Source organism: Argopecten irradians, chromosome 5 (assembly GCF_041381155.1).
Source record: "Argopecten irradians isolate NY chromosome 5, Ai_NY, whole genome shotgun sequence".
Lineage (NCBI taxonomy): Eukaryota > Metazoa > Mollusca > Bivalvia > Pectinida > Pectinidae > Argopecten > Argopecten irradians.
Genome location: NC_091138.1, coordinates 37,630,731 through 37,652,538, shown reverse-complemented (window position 1 = coordinate 37,652,538; position 21,808 = coordinate 37,630,731). Strand labels below are relative to the sequence as shown.

Genomic DNA, 21,808 nt, shown 5'->3' with positions numbered 1-21,808 from the left:
ATCAACTGATAACAGGTACATCTCCATAGAGATCAAATGATAACAGGTACATCTCCATAGAGATCAACTGATAACAGATACACCTCTATAGAGATCAACTGATAACAGATACACATCTATAGAGATCAAATGATAACAGGTAGAGATCAACTGATAACAGGTACATCTCCATAGAGATCAAATGATAACAGGTACATCTCCATAGAGATCAACTGATAACAGGTACATCTCCATAGAGATCAACTGATAACAGGTACATCTCCATAGAGATCAACTGATAACAGATACATCTCCATAGAGATCAACTGATAACAGGTACATCTCCATAGAGATCAACTGATAACAGGTACATCTCCATAGAGATCAACTGATAACAGGTACATCTTTATAGAGATCAACTGATAACAGATACATATCCATAGAGATCAAATGATAACAGGCACATCTCCATAGAGATCAACTGATAACAGGTACATCTCCATAGAGATCAACTTAGAGCTTGACTTTCATATTTGTATGTAGTAGCAGAATTGGTAACCTCAACAACAGAGAATCTGTAGAATTATAACAGCCTTTCGTCTATATAGAATAAGGACAAGAGAGATGAGAGCTGGTTAAATTATTAGATCAACAAGATGTACCTCAACAAGATTTCCTTATCTCTTATTTCCCATAGAAAATATTCATCTTTAAGATATCTTATACATGTAGACGCTGGATTATCTACATATGAGAACAAATAATTACTGCAAGTAATTATGATATAAAACATTGATAATATGAATAAAATCATCTGTTCTTGGCTTATACAAGAAGAAACAGCTATGAACAAATTAATTCAATAAAAATTAAAATGCAGTTCTTAATTAAAGCATCTGAAAATTATATATTTCATACATGCTATTTCAGCTCCTCTCCAATACATATATACACTCAGGTATTGACAGAGTGTATTGTATTCCATAGGTATTTTAGAGCAGTGGAACTAAGACTTGTAATGTACTGGTATTAATGTTTAACTTTCTCTAACTTGTGGAGCAGTACCACTAAATAAAGCATACAATGATAAGTACATGTACATGTACCAGGGGTATGTAATTTACCAGTCATGGGTTACAAACTGGGCATTGGACATTCAACCTTCAACAGACATGTTAACCCTACCGATTCTGGCAGAAGTCTACAGCTTTTGAGGCTGATATTCCGCCTACCGCTTTGATATCCAAAGGCTTCAATATTATTTTAGATTTACAATGTATTTTCTTAACCTTACATTTTCCAAAGTCATTTATCAATTTCATAGAGTCAAATTGTATATTGCACAAACCCATATCTACTTTCCATAAATATTGATTATATTATCATCCAGAATGTACTCGTTTAAAAAAGAAAAAAGAGTTACTTTTTTACATAACTGAGTGAAGATGTTGGTAAATCCCAAGGTAATCTATTGGAACTAAGTTAGAAGTGTTCTACCCAAGTTAAACATTATGTTTAGTTAGACTAAAAACGAGAAAATTTAATTTCAACCGGATAGGGCTTAATGATTTAGCTATAAGACTATATATGTTTCATCAATTTCTTAATATTTAGTGCACAAAATTTGCACAAATATAGCAATCTGATTGAAATACAGATCCTTATAACCACTCCGTTCAATGGAGGATCTGAGAACATCCCATCAAGGGTCATGTTCGAATGACCTTTATACCACGTGTAATTCAGATCAAATGCATTTCCTGCAAGTCACTATATCAATCGACGCCATTTTGTCCCAATGTACATTATGATTAGCTTTGTTGTGCTCTTTGGGCAATATGACTATGTACACAGAATTATTCTGACAAATGTTCAAACTATTTTGTCCCCTGAAATTCACTCTCAAAATTTTGCCAGCAGCAATTTGATTGGCCCTTTCCAAAAGTCACCTGGACATGACCCCTAATGGGATTTTCTCAGATCCTCTTCCAGCATAGTGTTAATAAGGATTTGTATTTTTCATCATATTTACAAATATAGCAATGCCCTGTGAGAGTGTGAAAATATCTTCCCCGAGAAAATAATCAAATATATGACATTGTATACATGTATATGTATTTCTATATACAAATGTACCTGATAAGTGGCCAAAAGATCATGCCATGAATTAAAGCTTACTGGCATTCTGTAGCAGATGAGCTACAATATTAATCTGCATGTAGGCCTATGGAGTCTGTATCTAATAAATTATATCACAAAAACTCAGATTGATTCTGTTCATATTAAAGCCTGTTCTGTATAATTACTGATACACAATATATATGTACAAACTTACAATGCAACATTATAACATACATAACAGTAACAGAAGACAAACAGGCCGAGACAATTATTAGTACATTGTATTCTTATAGACATTGCATCATACAATTTAACATAAAAGAACTTAAATGTATAAGACAGAAAAATAAACAAATATAGGTATTTAAATTGATAAAAGAAAACTACTTCTCTTTATGAAGCTTTAAAAAATAATATTTTTCTCTCCAATTTCAACTTAAACAACTACAACATGCAGTCTCATGTAAGTATGACAACACATTTAAAAGTTTCATGGATTTGTTCTCTCAATATCTATTTAATATACAATTAAAAGGATTCTCTTTCTTCTTTGACTGAGTTTCCTCTAACCTTGATACCAGATTTAGACAATTCAACAGATCAAGCTGTTTACAGTGAACAGCTTGTCATATTGTGCAAATTTAGAATCAAGCATCTTTTGTCCCAAATGCAAATTGCACTATTGTTTAATCATCCCTAGGTAATAGGTCATGATGTTATTGATTCTGTGAGGTGTTGAGACAGAAATTTTGACAAATCAAAGAACTTATGAATATTTATAAGAGAACAACAGTACAGAAAATGTGGCCTTCGTACCCATGTGTAAATTAACGAGTGTGATTTGCGCCCGAGAGCAAGGATGGGGGACGTAAAAGTCAAGGGGAATTTGGGCTAAAATATCTATCAACATTTTATTTATATTTCAGGGATTGATACACACTTCCATTCAGCAAGAAGTCTAGACTGGTTCACAACCTCAGTTACCTCCCTTACGTAAGCTTCACTAGTGAGCGGAGCGCAGCCTGGCGGAGATTAGAAAACTAAGAGAAGGGAACCAGTCTACTTAGAAGTAAGGGTTTGGTTCCTATAGATATAGGGTCACCTTCCTAACTATACATGTTCTTCTCCAATATTTTCTCTTAGTTCCCTCGTACGTACCGTACCCGGTACATAACAATCCCTCGCACGCTACCGTCTGGCCAACAAGATTAAATAGGTAATACAACATGTTTTGTACTTTCAGTAAAATAAATTAAAATTTAATTTTAACAAGAAACAGATTCAAAAGGGGAAAATGTTAGAGCTAGCAAGTATTTATCAGAAACCCAACTTTGGGATATAACTTTGATCCATGTGGAACATGGGAAACACATTGTGTTAATTGTGTCCTTTTACACATAACATTACAGTTACTACTCGGTGTTGCCATTTACAAGAAAGTGGATATTAGATAATGTCCTGAATCAGGGTGCTTATACTTAACAAGTGTAAAATAGAACATCATGTCTATTTCCAGGATTATATATGCCCATTACTGTAATAATCAAGAATTCTGTCAACAAAATAAATACTGATGGATGAATGAAAACATGTTAATTAAGTTAATTCAGCATTCCATTTGTAGGTACATGTATATGCTATGGAGACTTACGGAGATATGTGATCTAAACTGACACTTAAGGGTGTATGTTACTTTTCTGTGGTACGGGTTATCACATCTGTACTAGTATTACCATGAACAAGAGACTTAGAGCTGTGTTATTTTGGTACAGAGGCTAAAGATTGCGTCTCAATCGTTATCATGGTGTGCAAACTTAAGGAGGTATGACACCATACTTTAAACGTGGATCCTTGATTGGGTATGTTACCTTACTCTATTAACATGGATATCTAAATAGTTTACCAAACCATGACAAGGCAAATACAATAAAAAGGTTTTTGTGGATAGGGTCAGAAACTCAGAAAAATTATCATAGTCATGATATATAACATTATTCCACTAACAAAATTAAAAAAAAAAAATCCATTAATCAAACATTTTTTCAATGTCTAGGTAGAGTATTTCCAACAGTGTTACAGAGAGTATTATAAGATGTGTTTTGTTTGTACCTCCAGAAATAAATAGCCATAATGAATGCACAACATATAGCTGTAGTAACTACAGCATGTTATAACTACTGACCATGTCCAACACAACTTCACATGCTTACATTTAAGTGTACTGGTAACTACGTATACAACTTGAATATAAATATCTCAAAGGCCCAATATACATATATGTCTGAAACTATTCACGATTTGGAAGAATTTCGGAAATAAATTGTGCGTGTTAACAAGGATCAGATTTCAAATGCTGCTATATATCAATACAATGTTCCAGTATTATGGGTTTAACGAGGTTATCATGAACATTGCTTATATCAGTTAATCTTAACCACATGAACAAGTGTTACATTTGGATTATCATATGAGTATTTGCTGAACACTACATACATAGGGCCTTTAACAATAGCTTGTTAGAGTTATTAACATTACACAATGAAATGGACAACACGGTTTTCTCATAAATACACCATAAAATTAAATGATACAGTACATATGCACTAAGCAGCCATGGGAATATCCCTTGTGGCATGAATTACATTATTTACAATCTTATTAAATTTAATTTACAATGGTTTGTACAAAACTGCTCCATTCATATACATTTTTTATACATACAATGTACTATACAGCATTTAAGCTTTTTTTCATCCTACAACCTGTATAAAACTTCTGTATAGGATCTTACCGGAAACACATATATTATTTGGTTTGGCCCTATTACAACCTGTATAAAATACATGTACAGTATCAAGATTAAAAACCTGACAAACGGTCACATCTGCTCGATTGTATAGATTACGGTATCTTTTAAGTTTCTTGGATATCAACATCAGACATACGACTTAAGCTCAATCAACATGTACTGATTAATCAGAGTGACTTCCCTTTGTTTCCCTCCACACTGACAGACTCAAACAAAGGGAAATAACTTTTTATATCAGAACATTGAGTAGCGGACAGAAAGCAAGGTTAAATTTGCACCTGGGTGTACTATTAATTCCGCCATTTTATACGTTCCTTTACAAGCATTATATAAAATTCATCAACAAAATATATTATAAAGTAAAAACATATAAAATCCAAACACTTGATTTCATTATAAAGCATCATGTTATGAATATTCAGAAGTTCTGTACAAACAATCTATACATTCTGGTTAGAATTTTACAAAATATACATGTACATTGTAGATTGTGAAAATTCACAATTAATGATGAAAGAGGAATGATGGTTGGCAAAATAAAATGAATAGTGATGCAATGATGTAAAATGGATTCACTCTGAACATCTGATCCTCTACCAATGACATCAATTTCATCTTCATTATAAAATTAACAAACTTCAGGAAATCAACATCCTGTTAACCACAACTAAACCACTTCATCCAAAATAAACACTTAATTAAAGAAAGAAGCAAACAATATAAATGAATTTAGACTTAAGTTTGAACAGAATAAAAAATAAATATCAAGCATGTATACATAAAAGCTGCATATATCTTAATATGATATTACTTTATGGATGAACAATTTTAATACAATATCACTACCTAAAATAGTGAAGTATATATATTTAGCTCTTTTGAAGCCCGCCACCAATGAACTGATGACCTTGATCTTATGAATGTTACATGTGAAAGAGATTCTGTAGATAAAGCATGTTCAGATGAGCATGTGAAGGCAGGAGTCTTTAATGTATAGCGATGACCTTGAACTGCAATAGTGTATAGCAACGACCTTGACTGACGACAGTATGTAGCGATGACTTTGACTGACTACAGTGTACAGCAGTGACCTTGACTGGTGATTGATCAGAGGTCATGTAAACTCTGAAGATGTGGTGTGGTGTTAGGTGAGGTAGTATTTATACCACTGGCTGAATTACATTGAAATGGCTGGACTACATCGTCCCTGTGAGAGGCCTGATGTTTTGGTGAATCACGACTTCCAGAGTGTGTAGGAGTCACCGACTCACTTGATTTCTTTCCCTTACTACCACTTGACCTCCGTGACTTCTTCTCCTCAGATCTCCTCCAAGATCCTTTACGTTCAACGTCCTGGTGGACCACTAAAAGTAGCTCTTTTTCCTCATCCTCAAGCTCCTGGCGTAAAAATCCCAGTAATATCTTTTCATCACCTATTACTTGAGGAGTATCTAGCTTGGAGTCCAAGTTATAGTAGACGTCTCCTATCTTGCGAAAGGCTATCCAATGTTTCCGCTTGAATGGAAGTCTAAGCACACCCCATTTGTAATCTGTAGGTATGTTCAGGATAAAGCCGAAGATATTCTCTGGGATTAAGCACTTAATATCTCTGAAAATATATAAATCTATATGTTTATATGAACATTGCATCAAGTATTTATTTAACAGGGAAAGAAAATGACTACTGCATGAGAAACAACACCTTGGATGGTTTAGTATGATAACTATTACCACTTTATTGACACCACTTGTTAGGTATAATATAACTTCAGGTACCATAAACACTTATGTAATTTTCCCACTTTCTCTATGCTAATTGAGGTCACATTATTCTTCTTAATATAGTTATCCAACTTTGCCACATTATAACAAGGGTAAAACATTGACCAATTCTGTAACAGAACTAGTGAAAATCCATACGACATTTAAAAACAAAAAGGTAGGGGCTGTCATAATGGAAAAGGAAAGAGGTCACCATGAAGTTTATATACATTATACAATGTTCATGTATCGATAATAACAGTATAAGCTTGCTGGACCACAAACGTCCAAAAGCCAAAAATTATCAAGTCAACAAAAAACTGTTGTTTTACTTGTATTGGTCCCCATTGCAAAATTCTGAATACATTGATGAACATTTTACTCACTTTCTCTTATCAAACCAAAGAGTTTCACAGTTCTTTTTCTGAACAGCTGCCATGATTACATTGACATCATAATTGCCAAAGCCAAGGACACTTCTGTGAGGGTTGATAAAATGATCAGGAGAAAGTCTGGAAAATCAAGAATATGCAATTAATCCTAGAGAATAAAAAAAAAAAAAAACATTGATGTCCAAATAAGTTGTATAAGTGGGAAACAAAAGGTCAAGATGATATTACATTTTACATTAAGTGAATTAATTAATATTTATTTTATATAGTAATAAATCAAGGAACTTCATAAAAAATATATATTGCTGTAATGCAAGGTCATTGATTGTGATCAACATGTAATTAAATACAACGTTTGCTCTAAATGTAACATTACATAATCTTGTAAAAATGTGTATTAATTAAATCATTTGATAAATCATGATCACCTAATGCAGACTTCGTCCAGATCTTTTTTGCTGAACGCCTTCTTGTCCTGGTAAAGGTTATTTAGTGCATGCAAGGCACATAATTCCTTTACCTGTCGCTCGTGGTAAATATCTTGTTTAGGTTGCTTTGAGTTATCCATATTTTACAAATTGTGACAGCTCAAACATGGAATAGTCTATCATACTTGGATATAACCAATGATGCCCTATTACTTGCCAAAGAAACAGGTTTCAAATCGATGCAAAGCTGTTGCAATCGACCCACAGGTGCTTGTTGCTATTTGATTAAAGTAAAATGTATGGCGTCTTTGTAAAAGTGCGAGATGAATATAATCCCTATTAGAATTCGTTGGTTTAGCTATTTTGTCATGCGTCAGATGGATTGTTTGATAAAATACCAAAACATCAACCGGTTCACCGAGTATTCCTATCCAGGAAGAGACCATTGACATGCGTACTACGTCACAGAAACTGTGAAAAACTATTATTAGAGTTGAGGGGAGTTTAAAACTTATAAATAGCTGTGCAAGTGTTAATAGAATTTGGTTAACGTCTTTCTGGAATCCCACGTTCTCAATTAATGAAGAATCAACTCTGACAGAAACATATTTTCTTCTTTATTATTTTTTTTCAATGATATACAGCATTTGTACTTCCGGTAGTATACTAAACTCCTTCTCGAAATAACAACTTCTGGTCCGGAATTCTTAAAGTCTGCCGGTATTTCAAGATATGTATCAGTGTATATGTAGTCGTATATATTTTCAAGACTCACATTAGAAATGAAATTCAATAATCCGACAAAACAGTTTCCACAAAGTCGATAATACAAAACACTGTGATTCCAATGTACTAAAACCTAAAATCGTGATTTCTAAAACGCGACTGAAGATGATATACATTTCTCAACATTATACTAAACTGTTAAGTTAGGCATAATGACTTCATTCGCATTAAAAAAAGCCTAACCACAATTTCAATTTTGTTGCTCTGACTTTTGTATAAATATATGTATACTTTATTTTTATTTTTTTTTTTTTCATTTAGAATTGATAGGGTTTGTACACTGGTGAGATTGATAATTAAGCATAATACACGTTCATGTACATTTACTTCCATCAAATACGACTTTGAGCAATACTGCCATATTTCTATATTTCTTATATACCAAATTAAATATTTAAAAAAAAATCTATCATAAATATTAGTTAACAGGTAACTACCACATACGTTTATTTTCTTGAATCGCTGGTGTAATGAAAAGGACTCGATGGACAAAGAATATGTAGCCTATATGGTTTGTGCTTTTCTATACCCAAATTCATCGGATTTTTTTTAAAATAAGTGTTAAGGAATTTTGAAAAATTGTTGTTTTTGAACAATTTAGAACAGCCCCGACTTAAATGTTTAGAGATTTCTAGTTGCAGTTTTACTTGCAATATGTTAACCATCCAAAATCTGCATTATAAATCAAACGAAAATTTGGTTTATTTTTTGTCTTCTTTTATTTATTTATCTATTTATGTCCAACCAGTCTTAATCACAGGGATCTGAGAATAAGTTACAGATTATATAATCATGGACCCACAAGAGTGCCATAAGTCCATTTTAGACGTTTTAGAGGTCTAGATCAAACAAGAGGCCCAGAGGGCCTGTATCGCTCACCTGGATTTTTGTTAGTAATTATCACAAGACTCTGACAATTAGAAAAATAAGCAAAATTGACTCCCAAAGTTTAATTTTGAATCACAACCATACAATGATGCTATTGATACCATACAAATATGCTATCCAATACATAGGTTCAGAGACAAAGTAATTTATATGAAAGTAGTAGCCTAATTGACCTTTTTGACCTCGCATCTATTGCCGTCTAAGGCCCCGGGGGTCAGCCCTATCATTTGTACAATTTCAAATCCCAACCCTATAAGGATGCTACCATTGCATTATAAGTGCTCTTCCATTCTTAGTTGCAGAGAAGAAGTCGTTTATATGGAAATAGCTAAATTAACCCCTTTTGACCCCACCCTTCAGGCCCCCGGGGGGTCAGCCCCATCATTTGCAAAATTTTGAATCCAAATCCTATAAGGATGTAACCATTGCATTATGAGCGTAATCCCATGTTAAGTTGCAGAGAAAAAGTCATTTATATGGAAATTGACCACTTTTGACCCCGCCCCTCAGGCCCCCGGGGGGTCAGCCCTATCATTTGCACAATTTTGAATCCCCACCCTATAAGGATGCTACCATTGCATTATGGGTGCTATACCATGCTTAGTTTCAGAGAAGAAGTCGTTTATATGGAAATAGCCAAATTGGCCCCTTTTGACCCCGCCCCTCAGGCCCCCGGGAGGTCAGCCCCATCATTTGTACAATTTTGAATCCCCACCCTATAAGGATGCTACCATTGCATTATGGGTGCTATCCCATGCTTGGTTTCAGAGAAGAAGTCGTTTATATGGAAATAGCCAAATTGACCCCTTTTGGCCCCGCCCCTCAGGCCCCCGGGGGGTCAGCCCCATCATTTGTACAAATTTGAATCCCCACCCTATAAGGATGCTACCATTGCATTATGGGTGCTATTCTATGCTTGGTTTCAGAGAAGAAGTCGTTTATATGGAAATAGCCAAATTGACCCCTTTTGGCCCCGCCCCTCAGGCCCCTGGGGGATCAGCCCCATCATTTGTACAATTTTCAGTTAGTAGCCCATAAGGATGCTACCAGTCAAATTTTGTTGAAATCCGACCAGCGGTTATGGAGAAGAAGTCGATTGTTGACGGACGACGGACGCCGGACGCTGCGGTATCCCATAAGCTCACCTCGGTCCTTCGGACCACAGTGGGACCAGGTGAGCTAAAAACGATATTTAAAAATGATACTCTACATGGTACTATATACGAGAAGGGTGGAAACTCACAGACTCAAAATTTCTAATCCGCCTACAATGTACCTTTAGCGGCTATAAAATCACATTTCTAGTACATCGTCATAAAAACGGTTACTGCCGTTGGATAGAGCGATTATTTTCCTTTCAAAATCATCCTACACATCTATACAAATTGCCGACATTAAGGCAATATAAGCCTCATTATGACAAACATCTTGAAATCATCTAATTAAAATTCATACTGTCTGTGTGCCCGATATAATATACATAAGCGAGGCTTCAGCTGCAATCTCATTGGCCGGCTGTAAAAAGTCTCTCTTTTCAGGACGTTGTACATCTATACACGTATATGGATTTCGCCGTTACTATATCTGTGGACTTATTCTTAGATCCCTGTGGTCTAAATCGTTCAAGTGATCATTTAGGGCTCAAAAATGCCCACTACCTTTCCGGAGCTGAAAGGTTCAGAGGTTCCTTGAAAACATTAAATTAACGTAAGAAAGTAACAACACTAAACAAATTCAAGATTTCCTGCGTAATATATGATAACTGTAGAGATTATAACGCTGTTTTGCCGTCTGGTGCAGAAATAGTAAAAGAACCACGGGGTTTTTAGGACGACGGCGGGAAACATAAGACGACCCGCGTTATGAAAATTAACATTTTATTTATTTTAATAACATTTTTTTCAGAAGATGGTGATGAGTGTAGTATTAACGTTAAGTGAATAACTTTTGCGACTCTACAAAATTATCGATCACGTTTTACTTTCCCATTTTAAGAATTAAAAGCAGGTGGACCTTCAACAAACAGTCTACTGTGTTGTATTTGATTCGTCTAACGTTATGCATGGATACGTTTTATAAGGCCCTGCATATTTCAAAACTTATTTTGAACGAATCATATCAGCATAAACAATTAACATAGTCGAGTAATTGATGCTTAACGATTTGATAATGATACCAGTAATGTCTTTTCCGGAACTTGTGATATCCGGAAGTTTGTTGGTTTTAAATTTAAACATGACGTGATGACATGTTGTGCAAGCTGAGAAGAAAAGTTTCCAAAGATTTTGTCCCGGTTGCAGATATTTTGCAAAAAGTACTTGTATGATTCGTCATAATTAGGTGATATGCTTTAATGCTTCTTTATTTTAGATGAATAGACATAGTGCAACGCTACCATAGCCGATATTATTTCCTCATACCTAAACTTTCCTGACCGATTACCACAGTATGGTCAATTTCATAACACTAAAAACAACAAGTTGCTAAGTCCTTTAAAGTCGTCTGCTTGATGCACTCTCTCAATTTCGGCATAAAACCAGTCCTCATGTATATGGAATTTCTAATATACTAATATTATACATCGATATACCAATGTTTTTCTTTTGATAACAATATTATGCAGTTATGTAGCATCCATATTGGCATATATCAATGATGCATTGTGTACATAGTAGGTTAGTGATCCCAGCTGTAATTTCGAAAATGTTTCATAACAATGCGAAATTGTCACATCATAACTACATGTACTTGCATTTTAATGATAATAAAAATGACCATCAATGTTGTAAAGGTAAGATGGTCTTCGTATAATTTCACAATTTTAATTTTATTGAAATAAGGATTTTTTATGCAAAGATCAATAATATTGATAAAGATTTCTTAAAGAAAAATGGTATCCTACTACAGTTTACACAAACAATTGCAACCAGAGAGGAAGATCCAGGTACAATTTATGGATGATGAAATGCTTTGCAACTAATACCCAGAGCTATATTTATACTATACAGGTATAGGCAGATGTAGGTCGCATTGCCAAGGTTTGAGTAAGGTCTAGCTAGCCTCAGAAGTCTGTTTTGCATGGATTGTAACCAAATTAGGCCACAAACATCCTTGGGGGAAGGGGGACAGAACTTGTATAAATTTTAGCTCTGGTCCCCCAGGGGCAGGAGGGGCGGGGCCCAATAGGGGAAATAGAGGTAAATCCTTTAAATCGCTACTAGTCATAGAGTTCTGCATGGATTTTAACCAAATTTGGCCACAAACATCCTTGGGAGAATAGGAACTGAGTTTGCATAAATTTTGGCTCTGACCCCCTGGGGGCAGGAGGGGCAGGGCCCAATAGGGGAACTATAGATAAATCCTATAAATCGGTACTTGTCCTAGAGTTCTGTATGGATTGTAACCAAATTTGGCCATCAACATCCTGGGGGGAAGGGGAACAGAACAAGTATAAATTTTGGCTCTGACCCCCCGGGGGCAGGAGGGGCGGGGCCCAATAGGGGAAATAGAGGTAAATCCTATAAATCGCTACTTGTCCTAGAGTTTTGCATGGATTGTAACCAAATTAGGCCACAAACATCCTTGGGGGAAGGGGAACAGAACTTGTATAAATTTTGGCTCTGACCCCCCGGGGGCAGGAGGGGCGGGGCCCAATAGGGGAAATAGAGGTAAATCCTATAAATCGCTACTTGTCCTAGAGTTTTGCATGGATTGTAACCAAATTAGGCCACAAACATCCTTGGGGGAAGGGGAACAGAACTTGTATAAATTTTGGCTCTGGTCCCCCGGGGGCAGGAGGGGCGGGGCCCAATAGGGGAAATAGAGGTAAATCCTTTAAATCGCTACTAGTCATAGAGTTTTGCATGGATTGTAACCAAATTAGGCCACAAACATCCTTGGGGGAAGGGGGACAGAACTTGTATAAATTTTAGCTCTGGTCCCCCAGGGGCAGGAGGGGCGGGGCCCAATAGGGGAAATAGAGGTAAATCCTTTAAATCGCTACTAGTCATAGAGTTCTACATGGATTGTAACCAAATTTGGCCACAAACATCCTTGGGGGAAGGGGAACAGAACTTGTATAAATTTTGGCTCTGACCCCCCGGGGGCAGGAGGGGCGGGGCCCAATAGGGGAAATAGAGGTAAATCCTATAAATCACTACTTGTCCTACAGTTCTGCATGGATTTTAACCAAATTTGGCCACAAACATCCTTGGGGGAAGGGGGACAGAACTTGTATAAATTTTAGCTCTGGTCCCCCAGGGGCAGGAGGGGCGGGGCCCAATAGGGGAACTATAGATAAATCCTATAAATCGGTACTTGTCCTAGACTTCTGTATGGATTGTAACCAAATTTGGCCATCAACATCCTGGGGGGAAGGGGAACAGAACAAGTATAAATTTTGGCTCTGACCCCCCCGGGGCAGGAGGGGCGGGTCCAATAGGGGAAATAGAGGTAAATCCTATAAATCGCTACTTGTCCTAGAGTTTTGCATGGATTGTAACCAAATTAGGCCACAAACATCCTTGGGGGAAGGGGAACAGAACTTGTATAAATTTTGGCTCTGATCCCCCGGGGGCAGGAGGGGCGGGGCCCAATAGGGGAAATAGAGGTAAATCCTATAAATCGCTACTTGTCCTAGAGTTTTGCATGGATTGTAACCAAATTAGGCCACAAACATCCTTGGGGGAAGGGGAACAGAACTTGTATAAATTTTAGCTCTGGTCCCCCGGGGGCAGGAGGGGCGGGGCCCAATAGGGGAAATAGAGGTAAATCCTTTAAATCGCTACTAGTCATAGAGTTTTGCATGGATTGTAACCAAATTAGGCCACAAACATCCTTGGGGGAAGGGGGACAGAACTTGTATAAATTTTAGCTCTGGTCCCCCAGGGGCAGGAGGGGCGGGGCCCAATAGGGGAAATAGAGGTAAATCCTTTAAATCGCTACTAGTCATAGAGTTCTACATGGATTGTAACCAAATTTGGCCACAAACATCCTTGGGGGAAGGGGAACAGAACTTGTATAAATTTTGGCTCTGACCCCCCGGGGGCAGGAGGGGCGGGGCCCAATAGGGGAAATAGAGGTAAATCCTATAAATCACTACTTGTCCTACAGTTCTGCATGGATTTTAACCAAATTTGGCCACAAACATCCTTGGGAGAATAGGAACTGAGTTTGCATAAATTTTGGCTCTGACCCCCTGGGGGCAGGAGGGGCAGGGCCCAATAGGGGAACTATAGATAAATCCTATAAATCGGTACTTGTCCTAGAGTTCTGTATGGATTGTAACCAAATTTGGCCATCAACATCCTGGGGGGAAGGGGAACAGAACAAGTATAAATTTTGGCTCTGACCTCTCAGGGGCAGAAGGGGCGGGGCCCAATAGGGGAAATAGATGTAAATCCTATAAATCGCTACTTAATTGTCCTAGAGTTCTGTATGGATTGTAACCAAATTTGACCACAAACATCCTTGGGGGTAGGAAAACAGAACTTGTATAAATTTTGGCTCTGACACCCCAGGGGTCCAATAGGGGAAATAGAGGTAAATTCTTTAAATCACTACTAGTCATAGAGTTCTGCATGTAATGTAACCAAATTTGGCCACAAACTTCCTTTGTGGAAGGGGAACAGAACGGGTGGGGCCCAATAGGGGAAATAGAGGTAAATCCTATAAATCGCTACTTGTCCTAGAGTTTTGCTTAGATTGTGACCAAATTTGGGCACAAACATCCTTGGAGGAAGGGGAGCAGAACTTGTATAAATTTTGGCTCTGACCCCCTGGGGGCAGGAGGGGTGGGGCCCAATAGGGGATTTAGAGGTTAATATTAAATCTCCTTCAGAAAAGAAACAATGAAGCTGTATTCAGAACATTACTTGGCATTACAAACCAGGTGAGCGATACAGGCCCTCTGGGCCTCTTGTTGTAAATATCGTTGCATAATCTTTTAGTCATGTTAGATCATATTTAAGATTTTAAGATTAGAAGTTCAGTTAAATTTTTTTTTGTGTATGTAGTTTTTTTTCTGTATGAAATAAAAAGTTGATAGTTTTTCATGGTTTTAATATTAACATGACTTTAGTCATTTATTAAGATTAATAGCAATAAGAGGTACAAAATGTGCCGTGAAAATACGAAGGAATTAATGATTCTGTAGTAACAATGTCAAAGACAGACTCTGGCTGTGTTTTCTTGTTTCTATTGTGTTACCGATAAACATATCTTGTTTATGATTTATAGATTGGAGCTAACGCTGGAGTGATCGGAATGACAAAGGAACATCTAGGTCTAGCCCTGGCACTCAGTGTTCCAGTCTTCGTTGTGGTCACTAAGATAGACATGTGTCCAGCTAACGTCCTCCAGGAAACCCTCAAGATGCTGCAGAGAATCCTCAAGTCCCCAGGCTGTAGGAAGATCCCTGTACTGGTACAAAATCAGGATGATGTAGTATGCTCGGCAACTAACTTCACATCGGAAAGGTGAGTTCTGCTCCATCACTGGCCAAAACATTAGATTATTATACATGTATGATAAATATTTTCAGAAATTGTAAATGTAAAGTATATTAAGAAAAAACAACAAAAATGTTTTTGATATGAATTTTGGAACATTACAAAGCATAAATAGTCCACCTAGCCCCTTTAAAACACCATACATTTTATTAGAGCTGTGTAAATCTGATCAGATAATTATTCCTTTAATACGAAAAGTTTTAGTGGAGTTACTGCCCTTGATATATAATTTGCTGTTGTTTTATTTATCACTCACTTTAAACGTCTGTGAATGTTGTTACAAGTAATCTTATGGGTTTGTTTTTAAACATTTCCGAAATTTTGATAGTGTAATGTCCAATGCTAAAGACTTGAAACTTTTTCAAAAATGTTTTTAAGGAAAATGTCGATGGAAATACATTAAGGTTGTATCTAGAAGAATTGTTTACAAAGATTAGCTGATACATATTTCCTACTTTCTTGTTTACAGGATGTGTCCTATATTTCAAGTGTCAAATGTGTCGGGAGAAAATTTAGATTTACTTAAGATGTTTATGAATCTGCTGACAACAAGAGTGAAATGTCACCCGACAGAGCCAGCAGAATTCCAGATAGACGATACATTCTCTGTCCCTGTAAGTAAATATCTGTAAGACAGAGCCAGCAGAATTCCAGATAGATGATACATTCTCTGTCCCTGTAAGTAATTATCTGTAAGACAGAGCCAGCAGAATTCCAGATAGATGATACATTCTCTGTCCCTGTAAGTAATTATCTGTAAGACAGAGCCAGCAGAATTCCAGATAGATGATACATTCTCTGTCCCTGTAAGTAATTATATGTAAGACAGAGCCAGTAGAATTCCAGATAGATGATACATTCTCTGTCCCTGTAAGTAATTATATGTAAGACAGAGCCAGTAGAATTCCAGATAGATGATACATTCTCTGTCCCTGTAAGTAATTATATGCAAGACAGAGCCAGCAGAATTCCAGATAGATGATACATTCTCAGTCCCTGTAAGTAATTATATGTAAGACAGAGCCAGTAGAATTCCAGATAGATGATACATTCTCTGTCCCTGTAAGTAATTATCTGTAAGACAGAGCCAGCAGAATTCCAGATAGATGATACATTCTCTGTCCCTGTAAGTAATTATATGTAAGACAGAGGCAGTAGAATTCCAGATAGATGATACATTCTCTGTCCCTGTAAGTAATTATATGTAAGACAGAGCCAGCAGAATTCCAGATAGATGATACATTCTCTGTCCCTGTAAGTAATTATCTGTAAGACAGAGCCAGCAGAATTCCAGATAGATGATACATTCTCTGTCCCTGTAAGTAATTATCTGTAAGACAGAGCCAGCAGAATTCCAGATAGATGATACATTCTCTGTCCCTGTAAATAATTATCTAAATTAGTGTGAAAAGGTTGTTAGGCATAGAAAAGCATAAGTCCCATAAAAAAATTAGTCAGTTTACTGTATGTTTGTTGAATATTAAAGATTTTTGACATTAAAAGAAAATATTGAATGATTTTGGTCATGCAGGGGGGGGGGAATTTTGATAAAAGAATATTTGTACTTTTGCAATAAGTACATTTGATAAATGAACCTGAATTTGTATATTTGTGATAAATATGAATTATAAGCGTGGCTGTATTTGATCAGGGTGTTGGAACAGTGGTGTCTGGGACACTCCTACAGGGACAGATCAGGCTAAACGACTCACTTTTACTGGGTCCTGATGCTCTTGGACACTTCCAGCCTATCATCATCAAAAGTATCCACAGGAAGAGGATGGCAGTACGAGAAGTCAGAGGTGGTCAAACAGCATCTTTTGCTCTCAAAAAGGTAAAACAAATGGTGATAATAAGAAATGAAAGTTAATCTTGACATGTTTTCAAACATTGCTTTTCAAAGTTCCTATTAGTCTGAAACTGATTCACAAACATTTCAGAAAAAAGATATGAAGATATAGAAAAAGAGAAACATTTAATACACTCAATCATCAATAAAGATTTGATAGAAAATCAGCTATTTTGAAAGTATTTGAGTGATTCTTTTATTAAAGATTTTATCTACAATGGATGTTGAGAATTTAAGAATATAGTATAGTGAAAAAAGTAATGTATTCTGTATTTTGAAATAAACAAAAAAGTTATTATAATGACTTCAAAGTTGAAATAAGACATCATTAATTTTGGTTTAAAACCTTTTGTGATTTAGATCAAACGATCGTCAATACGTAAAGGAATGGTGCTGATCTCTCCAAGACTAGAACCAAAAGCCTGCTGGGAGTTTGAGTCAGAGATATTGGTTCTACATCACCCTACCACAATATCTGTCCGTTACCAGGCCATGGGTAATACTTATTATTATCTTATATTCAATTTCGATATTGTAATGTCTGCTTAGAAACTTTAGATAAAAAAAAAAATTAATTTCCTCAAATGTGCAATTTATCCAAGAATAAAATACAAGTCTTTATTTCATTTCAGCAATGGGATAAAAGGTCTATTGTGCAAATAAATGATTATATAATACAGACATGACAATGATATTTAGAAATGTGAGATAAGCTTTAAACAGACTTATGTTAAATTGATTGATACATAATTAGATGTTTTTACAATCATGGTCAAGTTTCATCACATAACTTATACCTAACGAAATTCTAAAATTCTTCAAATTTTCCATTGGAAAGCGTTTAATACAGAAGTTTAGGAAAACTCCTTCAGAACTTCTTGATTTTTATTAGAAATTTTAAACTATCGGTAAGGAATTCCTACAAGTGAAAAATAATGTGACCTGGTGGGGTGTATTGCTTGGTGTATTCGGCTGCATGCTTCAGTGATCTAGCACTACAAAAAGGGCAACAGTTCCACTATACAAGAAGACACGACACAAATATACCACAGTCTCCCAAAACATACACCACACACTTCATACACACTGCATACATGGAAGGCCGTCCTTACATGAGCCAGGCTGTTAATAGGACATTAATTAATCATACAAAAAAGCAAACAAGAAACTGGGCAATGGCTTTGATTTCTTCAAACAAAAGTGCAGATTTAGGTCAAAGCTTTTCTCCTGATGTAACTTTAGAAGAGAACGTTTGAGTTGAGTCAGTTTCTATTTAATGTTTGTTTTTTGCCAAATCTGGTTAACTTGAAGTTCACGGCATCATGACAAATTTTGTTTGGTTGACATGTACATTGTCTGTATTTGCATATCCCAGAATGTGCTTGCAAGCATAATGTCATACTTCAAAAAAAAAAAAATGGTGAATTTTGATTACAAAATAATGACACCACAATAAATACATACCCAAAAGGAGGTAACTCTGTCATATGTAAGGTATATATTTATAATGAAAAAACACAATGCTTGAGAAAGTCTTTGAGTTATACAAACCAAGAAAAAGAAGTTCAACTACACATGTATTATGTAAATGTATTACATGAAGAACATGCAATAAATCTTTTTCCATATAATTCTACAGAACTTTGAAATTATTGTGTTGATGATGTGTTTTTATCTGTTGTTGACAGCCTATTTATTGTTATCTCCCCTGTTTCAGTCCACGTTGGTAGTGTACGACAGACAGCGACCATTATAAGTATGACCAGCGAACATCTGAGAACTGGTGACAAAGCCATTGTAAGGTTCAGGTTCATCAAAAACCCAGAATACCTCAAGACAGACATGAAAATGGTGTTCAGGGAAGGCCGTACCAAAGCTATAGGAAACATTAGTAAACTGTATCCCCATGTGAGTGCTGTGGCGCAGAATACGCGGCAGCACAGAGCAGCCAAGAAAGCCCAGGAGGCTAACCACCAGTCACACCCGGCTAATGAGCCACAGAAACCAAGCAAAAGGCGATCGCGAGGGGGCATGGCCAGAGCACCTCAGACATCAATACCAGAGCAGGGCGAGTCTAGCTCCACACTAATAAAAAGATCTCCCCCAGGTAGTGCAGTGACCGTTGCTTCATAAGTTGTACAGAAAATTTGTCACGCCGGAGAATTTTTATGTGTCATTCTCAAGACAGGAGCAGGAGAAGGAGGTTTTCTGAAAGTTTACAAGATTGATTTGTTAGTTTATACCAAATATATAAGGCTTGAACTTTTAAATACAAAATATGGAACAAGAAATGAAAATGTTTGCCCTGATTTAGTGACGCTGGTATTCACTGTGTTAGTTTTCATCAGTCATATCACTTTAACCATTTTGATGTATTTTAATTTATTTTTTGTTTGAATGTGAAAAAATTGTCATTCAGGTAAAATAATTACTAGTTTATCTCTGTGTGAATTCAAATGACCAGTAATGCAATATAATACAACAGCCCAATTGACTTCTCATTTTCAACTCAAAAGTCTTATATAGTATATAAATTTGTGATAAAAAATTAATACACCTTTCTTTTGGAATCAACAATATTTTAATTCTCTGTGTCTTTGGTCAAATAACAGAATATTATCTTGAGAGTTTCAGTTGTGAAAATTTCATTTCTGCTTGTTGAAAAGTGAATAAAAATTCTTGCATGCTTTTCACTACTAACTACATGTAAAGATCTAGGAATTCAAGGATTGAATTGAATGATATTTGTAATAGGTTTGAATTCATTTGAATATTTTGTTTTTAATTTTCCCGAAATAGTGCTGCATGTTGAGCATGATTGAATTTTTAATTAATAAGAGTTTAGGAAATAGAAAGCTCCTTATTAAAAAAAAGTATCTGTTTTGACGGTGACTTTAATGCCATATGCTTGTTAAATGAAGGCTTTTGTGTTGATAATATTTTTAAGTTACTTATAAAGGGGAGAGAACTTTTGACGCAAAAAAAACGTTTTAAAGAAATTTGCCCCTTGAATTAGGAGTATTGTCACTAGAGAAGCAAATGTGATTCTCTTTGAAATATTATTTCAATATTGCATCTAAATGTGAATTTTCAAAAGAAAAAAATAATACCAGTACTTATTTCTTTTATAAATGACGCTTTTTCTGCTTTATTGTATCTCAGTACAGCAAATAATCTATTTCCTTGGTGGTGGGTGATATATTGACATTATGCCAGTAATCTTCCCGTTGTTTTCAGTAAAAGGGCATTAAATAAAAACGCAACAGTCCAAGGAAACATTTCAATGTCAGTCATCCGTTTGTTTCTGTGTTAGATGTCATAATAAATTGGAGATGTGAATTGTAGCAGTCCTTAAATAGCAGCTGTTTTGTACTATTAAACATGCTCTGACAATTACTATTTGTAACAAAAACTTGTCAGAAAGGTTTTTAATCACTTTTATACCAACAAACCTGATTTTAAAAAAACTGGTCATACTCTGGCATTCAACCAACCTTCCTCATAGCAGTGTAGATTTTGTAAACACGCTGAAAAATTGGTTTTACTGACTATGTTCATGATCTCAATGAAACAATTTAATTTGTACAGACCTTTATTCACAAAAACCCTTTATATTTATGATATGAGTCTTGCCTTTGTAAAAAAAAACCAAGATATTTGAAACAAACTTTTTTTCAAAGTAACTTAATTTCGCATTTTCGTGTCTCAACAACTTTTTCAAGTCAATTTGACTGTCAGATCTCTGTAGTATGTAATCACACACATGTGTAAGTATTCAATATCGTAGCATATACAATGTAAAAATGAAAAGTTGTGTGTTTGTCAAGTGGTCTGATTGACAGCTGGTTAACTATCAATCTAGCAATTTACAGTCATGAATATCTTGTTCCTATGATTGATTTTCAAGAATTTAAACTGCCCCGTAACATCCAGTGGTTCACAGTGATATCAAACAAAATCAAATGCAGCTACACAAGTGTCATCCCACCAGTGTTGTTTGGTTCAGTAACCGTATATAGATACGTAGCTCAACTCGATTTGTGCCCTTCTAGGAAGCAGAAGAGCTACAAATCGAGTGGCCAGAAGTTATATTCTAGAAGTAAAAGAGGGCAAATCGAGTTAGGCTGATGAGAAGGCATGCTATATAACTGAACAATCATAAATGTGTTTCATTTACATCAAACGTACATTGTGTCAATTTGTCAAAACAAGTTTTGTTTATTTGTAAACAAACATGATCTTCTTTTTTGGTAATTAAAGGAAAAATAAAATGTGTTGAAACGTTA

At 35.8% G+C, this 21,808-nt stretch overlaps 2 protein-coding genes across 2 annotated transcripts; one reads left to right on the top strand and one right to left on the bottom strand.

Annotated features, from left to right (window-relative positions):
• Positions 1–4,939: 4,939 nt before the first annotated feature.
• Positions 4,940–7,957, bottom strand: LOC138323744 (josephin-2-like). The gene is made up of 3 exons (XM_069268564.1): positions 7,491–7,957; positions 7,057–7,182; positions 4,940–6,518 (listed from the first exon to the last, which is right to left on the bottom strand). Exons 1-3 carry the CDS (start codon positions 7,628–7,630, stop codon positions 6,017–6,019), a joined length of 768 nt encoding a protein of 255 aa, XP_069124665.1. The 5' UTR covers positions 7,631–7,957; the 3' UTR covers positions 4,940–6,016.
• A 3,977-nt stretch (positions 7,958–11,934) lies between these two features.
• LOC138324405 (GTP-binding protein 1-like) lies at positions 11,935–21,808 on the top strand. The gene is made up of 6 exons (XM_069269470.1): positions 11,935–11,955; positions 15,402–15,640; positions 16,143–16,287; positions 17,325–17,507; positions 17,883–18,018; positions 19,240–21,808. Exons 1-6 carry the CDS (start codon positions 11,935–11,937, stop codon positions 19,653–19,655), a joined length of 1,140 nt encoding a protein of 379 aa, XP_069125571.1. The 3' UTR covers positions 19,656–21,808.